Consider the following 13,578-nt stretch of genomic DNA (forward strand, 5'->3'; position numbering starts at 1 on the left):
GATATAGAAAAGACATTACTGGGAAAATGAGAAATTTGAATAAAGCTTGTATTTAGTAGGGAGCATTGTACGAAGCTTTTTAATATAACTGCACTTTAAAGTCTTTTTGGCTGCACTGGGGTCTCGATGCTGTGTGGGCTCTTCCCTAGGTGTGGCAAGCAGGGGCCACTCGATGCTTGGGCTTCTCTGTTGCAGGGCATAGGCTCTAGGGTTCCTGGGATCAGCAGTTGCGGCTCCTAGGCTTAGTTGCTACTCAGCACGTGGAACCTTCTGGGACCAGGGATCAAACCCGCGCTTCCTCCACGGGCAAGCAGACTCTTTACCACTGAACCACCAGGGAAGCCCCTGTGCCGTTTTGATTCCTGGTTTTGATCCTTGTACTGTGGCTCAGTAAGATACAAACATGAGAGGGAGCCGGGTGAAAGGTAAATGACAACAGAGTTTAAAATAATTTTACAGGTTTAAAAGGAAGTTCAGTGGGAAATCTGCTTCCCTCCTGTCCTTCAACTACCCAGGCTGCTTCCCCACAGGGATCAATGTTAGCAGTTTCTGATGTCTCCTTCTAGAGTAACCTGTCTGCCCCAACTGTCTCCAGCCCATCTGCCGCATTTGCCATCTTGACCTCTGACTCGCACATGCTTCAAATGCCTGGTGACCCATGGCTGCTTTCTCAACATCAAGAGCGGGAAAAATATTTTTTCCAGCCCGAAGAGGTTCCCTGAGGGTCCCAGCAGATCCCACCCCCATCTAACCCCCGCCCACGCGCCACAGCACCCAGGGTGCTACTCGGGGTCGGAAGGGGGCCCAGGGCTGCCAGGCAGTGGAGCGGGGGCAGGGGTGGGAGGAAGGAGGAAGCACAGCCAAGTGTGGCCCTTCCTGCCCACAACGGTTGTCATGGTGACCCCGGGTCAAGAGCAGCCCAAGGGCATCCACCCAGGCCCAGGAGAACTCGGCACAAGTGAAACTTCACAGTCTTTTATTACCAAACTCAGGCAGCTGTGAACGCAGCTGGGTTAACCCTTTAAACCCAGCTTACAGCAAAACCGTGCCATCTGGATGCAGGTGCACGCCTAATAAAGGCTGTCTCCTAAAAAAGAGGATTGAAAGTATATATACATATCCGCACATCTTTTTAAAAAGCAAAATTCACCAGTGTCTCAGAAAAGAAAAATCCTAAAGTGATTCCAGTCAACCCCCGCCCCTCTAAATGAAGAAACAGCATTGGCAGTCTCTGGTGGCTCAAAAACTCCAACTCAGGATGTACCCAGGAAGCAAGCATTTCTTTCCTCTTAAAACGCTTTCTGCTTCATGTTCAACCTCCATAGCTTACTCCTTAGAAACACCTGAAGAAATACTGTATAAATAAGACCAAATTTGCTTTTCCCAGCTTCTATCCACTGAAAGTTCACACCAAGGATGGTTCCTTAGCAATTTTCACCTCTACTACAGGCAGGAAATCGATCCCTAATTTCTGGAAACTGGCAAAACATCCTCAGTCTTCCTGAGGGCTCCATGAAAGACCACAGATCAGACTGAAATGCCAGGGTAGGCAAAGGGGGCCTTTCTAAATAAAAACAGTCAGCATCCCCAAATCTAAAGTCTAACCTATCAGGTAAAAACAAGCAGCAGCTGGCTGTAACAGAAGGGGTTCTCTCCCTGCTCTAACCATGAAGATGCTAACAAAGGGCAAGAGTCAGTACTCGACCTCAGGTCCCTTCCGGGAAGCCTGAGCCACAGCTGGTGTGGTCATCTCTAGCTGAATAAAGCCGCCACTCCCAGGCAGCCTGGCTCATGGCTGCTCCACTTGAAACATGATCCCTCGTGCAGGGGGCTTGAGAATCACAAGGGAGATTTTCTTCTTACTTTGACTTCATAAACAACCAATACTTCTATTTCGCAGCTTCTAGAAAACTGCTCAGAGACCCCAATCCCCAGGGTCAGTGTCACCCCCAGGATCCAGGTCACAAGGTCACAGGTCCTTCCAGTTAATGGGCTCTTTGCCGGACTTCTGCAGCAGCTCGTTGGTTTTAGAGAAATGCCTGCATCCGAAGAAGCCCCTGTACACCGACAGCGGCGAGGGGTGCGCCGTCTGCAGCACGTGGTGCCGCTTCTGAAAAAGGGGGAGACGGGTGGTGAGACCGGGGGGGCATATTTGGAGTTTTAACCAAACCACTCTGGCACTCGCCCTTCCCATCAGCTCTGCCGCTGCGCTGTGCCAGCTCTAAATTCGCAGCGTCCGCACAGGTCTGTGCGTGTGTTCATCCTCCAATGGCTGGTAGAGCCACTACCTGGGGAGGCTCCAAGAAAGCAAAAGACCCCTCCCTCTCCACCTTCTGCTGGGCACTGTGTGGGATGTGTGGGTGCCTGTGTCCTCCTTGACCCAGCAGTCCCACTGCTGAGACCGCCTCTGGTGAGGGACTCAGCGATGCACGCGTCTCCACAAAGATGCAGGGACGAGCAGGGGCGCTGCTGCGCGGCTCCTAGCCGGTGCTACGTGTGCGGAAGACACAGTTCTGCAACGCAATGCCGCACAGCTACCAGAACAAGGTCAAGCTATACATGCTGATATAAGGAGCCCTCCAAATCTGTCACAAGTGGAAAGAGACAAGAAAGGATAAATGCATTAAATTTAAAAAAATAATAATCTTCTGGGGGTGGGGAACAGACACTAGTTGGGAGCAGACCCAAGACACTAATTATAGTAGTTCCTTTAGGGGAAGGAGCAGAAGGCATTTCCTTTCCATCCTGTACCTTCCTCTGCTGTTTCAATCATCTCACCACAAAAATGGAATCCTTAAAATTTATTAAAATGTCACCTGTAGCTAACTGAGTGGGAAGATCCTGGACCATTTTTGTTTTCTTCCTAATTCTTTCCTGTATTTAACTAAAAATCACCCAACAAGTAGTTTCTGCCTCAGATGGTAAAGAATCCTCCAGGAGTGGAGGAGATCCTGGTCGATCCCTGGGTCGGGAAGACCCCCTGGAGGAGGGCAGTAGAATGGCAACCCACTCCAGTATCCTTGCCTGGAGAATCCACGGAGAGGACCATGGCGGGCTATAGTTCATGGGGTCACAGGGAGTCAAACAAGATTAAGCAATTGACACGACACCCTGCGAATAACTATCTTTCAAGACACGGCTGCTTTCAAGGAGCTCGGTCCAGGAGGGGCTGCTGGGGAGGCCGGGCAGCCTGGATCCAGGTGCTGGCCCTGCCGTTCAGCAGTGGGGCACCCTCCAGAGAGTCGCTGACCGTCCCTAGGCCACTGTTCACCTGTGGCCTGGGAGTAACAGCAGTGACAGCTTGGCTAACATCCCATGAAAGACAAAGCTGGGTCTTGGGCACAGAGCATCACGAAGGGATGCAGGCCAGGCACTCAGCACAGGGCCCGGCAGGCAGGGCAGGTCCCCGTGTGCACTCCAAAGGGCAAGTCAGCAGCCAGCCTGGGCACACAGAGACCTCCACGTGCTGGACAAAGGCAGGCAGGGGAGCGGGGCGCCCACGAGAAACCCAGGTGGTTCGGGGATCTGGAGTTCAGAGGCTGAGAAGCAGGCCGAGGCCACCCCCAGACCCCAGCTGGTGACCCCAGTCAAGGCCTTCCAGGGAGAAGGCGTCTGAGCGCTCTGGGCAAGATGAGATGAGGCTGACCTGAGGCTAAGATGGGCAGGTGGGGAGGGGCTGAGAGAAGAAAGGCTGTGAATGGTTGGTGTGTCTGTGGCGGGGGAGAGGGGTAGGCGAGAAGGGGTGGGAGAAGGGGGAAGAGAGGTCTAGAACATGTGTGATTATTTACTTTCAAACTAAACCATATTTAATACTACAGATTACAGATATACTGAGTAAGGGCGCTTCTGACCACAAACCTCCCTAAGACACAGACTGGAAATGACTCCCGTACACATTTTGTTACCTAGATAAGCAAGCAGACCTTACTGAGCAGTCAGTTCATTTATGCCGGGTTTTATTCCTACTATTCCCTCTTCAAAAGAAAAACATCTGAAAATATCCTGCTCATTCACAAAGAACCTTTACAGAGAAAATTAAGACGGAACTCCACTTCAGAGAAAATGGAGAGGATAAATGACATGCGAGTCCAGTCTCTGGACCTGAACTCGATGGCTGGCTTGGTACCCTCGCCCGCAGGACCACCCAGGTCTGAGCGGGATGCTCAGATCAGAGTCAGAAGCTCCACTCACAAGTGAGCGGGCAAGTGACCTCGCCTCCCTGAGCCTGTGACAAAGGGGAGTCCGTGTATCCCCCGTGCCTCGCCCTGGACGTAGCCTTTGTTAAGATTAGGTGAGTCGCTGCTTAAGAAGTGCTGGACTTGCTCCGACAGCAGGCAGGGCTTCAGCATGTCTGCACATCTCTGACACACCACCCACTGCCAGGCCGCCTTGATTTTTCCTTCACTTATTGAAGTGTCTACACTATAATTTCTCCACCCAGCTTCATTGCCCAATTCAGTGCCTCCAGCAGCCCAAGCTAAGCACCCTTCCTTGCTGCCAGCCTGCATGCCTCCCCCCGTCCCAGCCCCACAACCACCAGTCTCCAGTCTCCTTCAAACCAGCTTTACCTGCAGTCTGTGACAGGCATCTCAGAGAAACGCCAGGGCTCAGCCCAGAGGAGTGGCAGGATTGGGTGGTTTTAGGACTGGGTTAAAGGGCATGAGGGAAATGATTGGAGGATAACTTCTGGGTGGGTTTTTTTTGGTCAAGGCACACGTGGGGATTTGACTAGGGTTCGAATCCCAGGCCCCCTGCAGTGGAAGCATGGGATCTTAACTTTTTAGGATGACTTCTGGTTTTTCATCACAGTAACTGGGTATGCATGGGTGCTTCAGTAAGTTAAGTGGAGAGGGAAGGAACAAACTGAGGGAGGATGCGGGGAGGGCAGAGAATGACGAGCTGAGTTAGTGGTGTCAGGAACTGGCAACTAGAGCACTGACAGTGTTTTCACGGGGGAAGTTAAATTTGCGCTGAACTGGGACTCTTCGTGTTTTCTATATACCCTCAAACTTGCTGAAAGCAAGAGACTTACCTGACTCATCCTTTACTGCATTGTTTGTTTCATGAATGGAACCCGAGGACCTGTGTGGTTTTCCATGTATATGGCAAGTTTATGCCAGTGTTACCAACTGCATCTAAGCAGAAGTGGGCCAGCTGCTCTCCTCATTACACAACTAATCATTTTATCTAAGGTCTGTTCAGTTTTCCTTCTTGATTTTTATTTTTTGGCCTCACCATGTGACATGTGGGATCTTAGTTCCCCAATCAGGGATGGAACCCAGGCCCCCTGCATTGCGAGCAAGAGGTCTTAACCACTGGATCGCCAGCAAAGTCCCTGAGTTCTCTTCAATTTTTGACGGGAAACCTAATACTATCATAGTCATAAGGAAAAATAAGCTTCATTTTAAGAAATGGATTTTCTAGGACCACATAACTGAAATTCTTAGAATTCTCTAGCCTGGTTTAAACTACTAAAAAGACAAAAACCCCGCACAACATACCCTATCAATGGCACTGCCCTTCTTCTGAGCATAAGAGCCCCAGAGCAAGAAGACAAGGCCGTGGGCGTTCTGATTGAGCCACGACACGACGGCGTCGGTGAACTGCTCCCAACCTCTCTCTTTATGAGAGTTGGCCTGATGTGCCCGGACCGTGAGGACAGCGTTGAGCAGCAAAACACCTGTGAACACACAGCCAAAAAGCGGTTTCCAGGGAGGCTGAAACGTGGGACCTAAAACACGGCACAAACGACCATGTCCAAGAAACAAACACAGACTCACAGATAACAGAGAAGAGACGTGCGGACGCTAAGGGGAGGGATAAACTGGAAGTCGGTTAGCAAACTATTGTACACATGATGGGCAAGCAACACGGTCCTGTGCAGCACAGGAGACTCTATATCAGTATCCTGTGATAAACCAAAATGAAGAAGAATATGAGAAAGAATCTGTATAATGGAAGCATGTAGCTATACAGCAGAAATAACACGACATTGTAAAATCAACTATATATCAATAAAACTAAAAAAAAAAGAGGCTGAAATGAGTCAGCCAAAAACCCAATAATGAGCTCAGTGCATGACAAAACCAGGTAGCATCAGGGCAGGATCAGTAGGTGCCTCTGGGCGAGATTTATTTTCACCTCTACACTTTCAACATCTTCTGAGTATGCAATCATACATTATGTCCATCATGGGAAAGAACTGTTAAAAAATATATATATACATATATATCCAAAGTGACATGAAATAACCTCAGAATTTAACGCAAGGAAGCCAAGACATTTCGCTCAAACAATAATCTCACTGCAAGAAAACAAAGAGTAAATATTCTTTCCTTTTCTTGGGTATAGTTTATTTGTTCAGAAAGAGAAAAAGTCCCGTAGATAGGTATTAAACACATAACACAAGCCATGTATTGACGTGAGAAAAGGACCATGCTGCCTTCTGCATGGTCCAAGTGGGTAAACGTGAAGTATGGATGCCAAGGAACCAATTTCTCTTTCACATTACAAATAAAACATGAGAAACACTGGCTGTAGGATGAGACACATTTCTTGACTTAAACTTAGCCATTTGACCAGAGCTCTCTAGTTCCACACGGATATCTTTTCAAAATATAAGCCGGCCAGACAGGAAAGAGAAGGCTCTTGAAACCCACCCAAAGCACATCTAGCAGTGGTTAGCTTACCTTGTTTGGCCCATCCGGATAAATCTCCATGACCAGGGTGAACAAAACCATCTACGTCTGTAGACAGCTCTTTATAAATGTTTTCCAAACTGAAAACAAGTCAAAAGAAAAACAAAAACCCCACAATCTTAAGTACCATTGTGAAAGTTTAGGATCCGCCAGCACACATGCAAATTATAGCCTGCAAAGCCAGCCTTGGGGCTGCCCTTCCTTCTTTCTGACAGACACACCTGCTGAACCCCTTTACTTTGGTCACTGCTAGTGTTTAGGGAAGAGAACTTTGGAAAACCCAGCAAATTAGCCCAGGATTTACCACCACCCTCAAGCGATGGTTTTAAAGTTTATATCTTTAATAAGTTTATTATATTTACAAATAATACATGAAATCCTCCAAAGCAGGGGTTCTTGACCAGAGGCGATTTCTGCACTCCGGGGGACTTCTGGAAATGTCTGAAGACACTTTTTATCATCTCATGTCGGGGGCAGTACTGCTGGCCAGGGGTGCTGCTGAGTATCTACAGGGCAGTCCCAGCCTGCACAACAAAGACCCAGCCCCAAATGTCAGCAGTGCCGAGAATGAGAAACCCCGCTCCAAAGGCGAGTGGAGGTCCCACAGACAGGCGCACCTGTAGCCTGCAAAGCACGCATCTGAAAGCAGCCACGACTGGAGCCACCAGTACAGCCTGCCTACCTGGGCGGGGGCGGTACGGGTCTCTGAACACTGAAGCAGAGCCCATGAGCTTGATTGGGTCCGTGATATGGATCCTGTCCCAAGATGACGACCTTCACCTGTGAACACCAGACGGCGAGGATCAAACAGTGCGGCACCAGCAGTGCGAATGGACACCTGGCTGCTGCTAACTTACACGAGGGGACGCTGCGAGGGCAAAGGCAGCCCCCCGCCCGATCCCACTCAGGGTCCCCGGAAGGGAGGAGGGGGACCTGGCACTGTGGCTTTGCATTACCAAGTTCTCCTTCCCTCAGCCACCTGCTGCAACGCCCCCCTTCTCCGACCCGAATGTCTGAAACAACTGGGGATCAACTTTGCTTCCATCCCCTTCGTTTTTCAAATTACAAAAGGAGTTACACCCCTGTCACAGGATGACCATCCAGAAACAGACCAAGTGGCCACTCCCACCCCATGCTGACCCAACTGTTTATGAGCACCCGTCTAATGAGGGCCACTGGGCTCCACTCTAGAAACAGACCAAGTGGCCACTCCCACCCCATGCTGACCCAACTGTTTATGAGCACCCGTCTAATGGGGCCGCTGGACCCCACTCTACAGTCTCTGTGTTTCTCGTGTCATACGTTGTGACCCTCCTTTAAGTCAGTGGAGCTCAATCATTAACGGGCAGTCAGTCCGTTTCCCAATTTTTTCCTTACAAAAGACAATGAGGTAAACATCCTACTATATGCATCTTTACATACTGTTGCTGTTTTTGGCCATGCTGTGTGGCATGCGGATCTTATTAATAGTTCCCTGACCAGGGATGGAACCTGTGCCCTCTGAATTGGAAGTGAGGAGTCCTAACCACTGGATGCCAGCAAAGTCCCACTGTTGCTTTTATTTCTATGGAACAGATTCAGAAGAGTGGAGTTGCTGGTCAGAGGATAAGTGTATTTAAAATTTTCAGACATATGCCAGATAGCTTTTCGACGAATTAAAAGAAATTCCCATCCCCCACCAGCTGCATTATGAAGGTGCCTGTTCCCCTGGACAGGCACACCAAGGAGATACTGTGGGTTTGATTCCAGATCTTCTCATTAAGTGAATATGGCAATAAAACAAGTCATGTAAATGTTCTGGTTCCCAAACTGTCCAACTGCATGAGGTCAAAAAAAAAAACATAGATCGTATTACTTTATGGCTAAAAAATGCTAACCATCATTTGACAGTGAAAGCTTGCAACAAAACTTCCATTTATAAAAACCGCAGTTATCTGTGAAGTGCAATAAAACGAGGTCTGCCTGTGTCCTCTTAAGGGATGGCCCCAGAGGAGACTGAGGCCATTGTCAAGGTCGGTGTTAACATACTACTAGGCCTTTTGACGGATCCCACCCACCTCTCTTCGTACCCACACTTCTCTCAAGTTCCTTCTTAAAATCTTCTTCCACAGCTGAAGTACACTTTATCCGAGAATCCAGACTGGACCCGGCCGCTTTCATGGACCTCTCTGTCCCCCTGGTTGGTACCCACATAGGCCCTGGCATATTCTTGAAGAAACCCATCCAGCAGCAAAGCTTTCCCATTCTGGTCCTAGATAAGGGCCTTGGCAGAGCCAGGTAACATCCCAGCCCTCCAAACGCTCACGGGCAAAGAAGCCCCCGGGCCATCTGATTCTCAGAAGTTTCATGCTCTTTTCTTATTCTTTCTTTACAGTATTGCTCGCTGATATTCAAAACAGCACATATTTCGAACAAGGAGCAATCCAGCACTGAATTTAATAGGACTTAAGGGTTTTTTTAAAACTCTATAAACAAGGAGATATATTCAAAGTACTTGCTCTAAAATGAAAATTAAGAAGTTTGCTAAGTTTTAGGAGTGGCAACCTTATCATGATGGCTTCCTCAACAATTTCGCTTCTCTTTAAGACACTTATTAAGTCATGGGATTCCCACTCTCAGCTCATAAAATCAGTAAGGAGAAAGGAGAACAAAAAATAGAACACCTCCAGCGCAAGCAGATACTGAAGGTTTAGAGGAAATCCACATCACAAAGGTAGTAGGGGACAGGCTTCCTTCCGGGAGGTGCCAGAGACGGATCTAGTTGGTTTTCAAAGGACAAAAGTGAGGCGAGAGTCACCAACCGGTCCAGCTCCAAACCAGGAGAATGGGAGGTGGAGGTGAGGCTGGAAAGCAGGTGTGTCTGTATTCAGGCTCAGCTGTCAACTTGCCTTGAACTATGCAAAGGCACCATCAAGCTTCCGAACAGGAGTCTGAGGCAACCAGAGCTCCCAATGAGCAGCCATTGTACACAACGAACTGAAGCAGAGAGATGTCTTTAACAGATATATTCAGGCCAGAAGTCAGCTATAAGGCAGTGTGGTCACACAGAAAGAACACTGAGCTACTAGTCAAGGTGGAGTTGCTGGGAACCAGTTGAAAGACACTTAACTGCTTCCTGCCTCAGTTTTCCCACCACCACAATAATACCTCACATGGGCATGGGGCCCATTTCAGAATTAAAAATAAAAAAACAGAAGTCATAGCACATGCACATATGCACAAACTTCTCTTTTTTTGTTGCATAAATGGCACAAAGACAGCCTGCCAAACCTCACAATTTCAGTGTTATTTCTAAATTATGAATAGTGGTTTAACGCCACTGCCCCTAATTAAGAAATGCCATTTGAATCCTACTCCCGTTTTAGTAATTTTAGTAAAATTCATCCACAACTTGTACTTACATCTCTTATGTCACACATTTGGGTCCATGTGAAGACTTGGTGAGGGGGAGGGTAAACAGTGTAATGTTTTCTTTCTTCTGCAACAAATCCCATAAGCTGATGGAAAGATAAACTAGGTTTACAAACCAAATTCTCACAGGAAAGCCTAAGAATTCAATAAGAAAGTTTCAATTGGAAGAACTATTACCTAAACCTTTTCCAAGTCTTATACCCAAATTCTGCTGGGAAAATCCGAAACAGTCTCCGCACCCCACGGACCTTTCAATTCCCTCGGGCTTTCTTTGGGCTGGGTCCAAGCTGATGGGCTCTGTGGCCCTGATTTCCCGCGGGTGCAAACCGCGCCCTCTTTTTTTTTTTTTTAAACCCAGATTTTAGTCTGTGGAGTTCGTGGTTTTACTTCGCCACTCTTTCCTTGAGAGCAGACTAAGTAACTAAACGGGTTAGTAGAAGCCGTGATAGGTATCACAAAATCGTAGAGCAACCACACTCCAATTAAAAAAAAAAAATTAAAACCCAGCGCTGTCAAAAATAAATAAAAATAAAATTTAAAATATCAAAATAGGAGTGACTTAAAATTTTTTAATTATTTTAAAAAACTTTTAAAAGAAGCTATGATATCTCACAGCCTTTTAAAAACCTTAAACTGCAGATTGAAAACACCTTGACTGTATTTTACCCCCTGAGTATGAAAAGAACGTCGAAGGAGGGAAAGGAGGAACCACGAAAGCAATCTCGTACAACCGTGGGCTTGGCCCGCTCTATGCACAAGATGCCCGCAGCCTCCAAGTTTACCTTTATGAAGTATGGCTTCCCGAACTCCCCGCTGAGGTGCTTCTTCCAACTCTCACCAAAACCCACCGGCACGTTACGCGCCGCGAGTCTGAGCAGCGCGGCCGCCTTGTTCCTCTGGATGCGGATCAACTGCTCCGGGCTCAGCGGCGAAGAGGGCGGCGTGCCGGGCTCCTCCGGCCCGACCCGGGGCTTCTTGGCGGGGCTGGCCTGTAGGTAGTCCCCGCAGAGGCGGCTCAGCAGCTGCAGCGGGCCTCTCCCGGACACCCGCAGCTTCCGCCCCCAACCCAACGGCCCGGGGCAAAGGACCCCCATTCGTGGGGGTTTTTAGCCCCGGGGACCCAGGGCTGATCCCGGTCAGGCACTAGCAGGCCGCGGCCCCCATTTTCGAGTTTGGTACCACAACAACGCGGGAGCAGAAGGGTTTGCTAGGAAGACTCGCGGCGCCTCGCGAGGGGTTGGCTGGGAATGGGGCTCGGGACGCCGACGCCCCGCCCCCTCGGGCCCCGCCACTGGCGTCCCCACGCTGTCTTTTCGCGGCAAAAACCTTCCCTGCCGGGGCCCACCCCTTCCCTCCTCTGATTGGAGGGCGGGCCGACCCCCTCGCCTCTGATTGGCTGTGTGGGCCCCGAGGCTCGCCCCCATTGGCTGGCCCCTCAGCATGGCCGCCGATGGGGCGCTAAGGCGGCTGTTTTGAACACGTGGAGGCGGCCCCCGTTCACCCAGTCAGCTGCACATTCCCGCAACCCCCTCGGTCCGGGTTCCTCTCGCGGGGTCCGCCGCCCACCTCACCCTCCTCACCCTTTCGGCCTCCCTGAACCCTGGCCCCACGAGAGGTCCCCCCACCCCCAACCGCTCCTCACCGCCACATCCCCGCTCTGAGCTACGGCCGCCACGCCCCGGGTCCCCGGGTCGGCCGGCTCGGGGCTGCAGGCACTTCGCTTCCTGGCGGGGTTCGGGGAGAAGAAGGAGTAGAGCGTCTTCTGGCCGATCATCCCGAAGCCGAGGAAGAAGCCAACGCGCGCCGCCCGGGGTCCCGCAAGTTTGGCGCCAGCCGAGGTGGGCAACAGTTGGCGCCAAGCGGCCCGCGCATGCTCCAAATGGGATTCTGGGCGGGGGGCGGTGGAGGCCCCAACGCGCATGTGTGGGAGGGACTGCGAAGAGAGAACCCTGGGGCCTAGTAGGGCTTCTAATTGTGTTTGAAAAGGGCGGAATCCCTTAGGTCTGTTCGCTTAGGTTTTGATTCTTTTATTCACTATTCTCAGCCTTGGGCAAGTCCCTCCACCTTTCAGCTAGTAAAAAGAACTTAAAGTCCCGCCCCATAGGGTTGCTATGGGAGTGAAATTAGCATTCAAATTAACTATACTTCAATTTTTTATTTTAATAGTTTAAAAGAAACAGTCACGGAACATCCCCAGTTTGTCCCTCCTGCGGTCTTTACACCTTGCGGGCGCTGTCCCCCTGCCTGGAAAACTTTTAAGTCTCTACTCGACACGCGTCCTCTGAAGGGTCTTCCCCTGCCCCACTTTCTAGCCTGACACTATTTATAGCTTCATCCAAAATAATTTTATTTAGGGACTTCGCTGGTGGTCCAGTGGTTAGGCCTCTGTGCTTCCACTGCAGGGGGTACAGGTTCGATCCCTCATCAGGGAAGTAGGATTCCACATGGTGCACGCCTCCCCCCCCGCCAAATGATCTTATTCTCTCCTTGCTTATTTCTGTCTCCAGCCGTTTTAAATTATTTTTAAAAATAACATAAAAGCCACTTTGAAAAACAGTTTGGCAATTTTGTATAAAGTAACACATACACTCACTCGTCTGTGCTTAGGATTTCCCAGCCAAGAATACTGCAGCGGGTTACCATTTCCTTCGCCAGCGGATCTTCCCCACCCAGGAATCGAACCCGCGTTTTTTATGTCTCCTGCATTGGCAGGCGGGTTCTTTACGATCTAGCGCCACCTGGGAAGCCCATTTAACACATAGACTTAACATGTGCCCCTGCAATCCCATTCCTATTTACCTGAGTGAAATTAGAATCTATATTCACAGGAGAGCTTGTACATGATATATTCATGTACTATATCTGGATGTTCCCCAAACTGGAAACAACCCAAATGCCCCTCAAGTGGCAAGTGGGTGATGGATCTGTAGAGAAGATAATAAAAAACCGGCGATAATGAAAGTTGACGTTTGTTTGGAGAACAGAAGCATCGTCTCACACATCCTCTCATTATTTAATCCTCATGGCATGGGTTTTGCAGTTCCCACTGTGCAGAGGAGGCAATTCAAGCCCAGAGATGTTAAGGGATTTGTAGGAACCACACAGCTTCAGTGGAGGAGACAAGTGGAAGTTACAAGGGTCTGATTGCAGAATTCGTACTCCTACCTATGACAATATGCTGGTGGCCCAGCTCCCTGTCGGGACGCCAAATTAATCCCCAGGGAGAGATGCCATCAACCAGCAGCTCCCAAACGACTGGTGATCCCGCACAACTGTGAAACAAGTAACGACCCCGCACCACCGTGGTGCTTGCAACGCGCAGTGAGGGCCAACAGGTGGCGCCCGAAGACCGCCCACGGCTTTGTTTTGCAAATTTGCCTGGATTTTCTCCGGAGCGCCGCTGCAATCTACCCGGAAGCAGTTCTGTGGTCGGGGCGGGTAAACGTTTTCTCTTCCCCGCCAGCCCTTC

At 49.7% G+C, this 13,578-nt stretch overlaps 1 protein-coding gene across 2 annotated transcripts; it reads right to left on the reverse strand.

The window, feature by feature from the left end:
- Positions 1-959: 959 nt before the first annotated feature.
- On the reverse strand, positions 960-11,963 carry UNG (uracil DNA glycosylase). 2 transcript variants are annotated; one of them, XM_005217795.4, is made up of 7 exons: positions 11,752-11,963; positions 10,892-11,098; positions 10,100-10,195; positions 7,381-7,478; positions 6,690-6,778; positions 5,502-5,680; positions 960-2,110 (listed from the first exon to the last, which is right to left on the reverse strand). In XM_005217795.4, the coding sequence occupies exons 1-7, from the start codon at positions 11,881-11,883 to the stop codon at positions 1,970-1,972; spliced, it is 942 nt and encodes a 313-aa protein (XP_005217852.1). In that variant the 5' UTR covers positions 11,884-11,963; the 3' UTR covers positions 960-1,969.
- Positions 11,964-13,578: the final 1,615 nt, after the last annotated feature.

The sequence above is a fragment of the Bos taurus genome, chromosome 17, assembly GCF_002263795.3.
Source record: "Bos taurus isolate L1 Dominette 01449 registration number 42190680 breed Hereford chromosome 17, ARS-UCD2.0, whole genome shotgun sequence".
NCBI lineage: Eukaryota > Metazoa > Chordata > Mammalia > Artiodactyla > Bovidae > Bos > Bos taurus.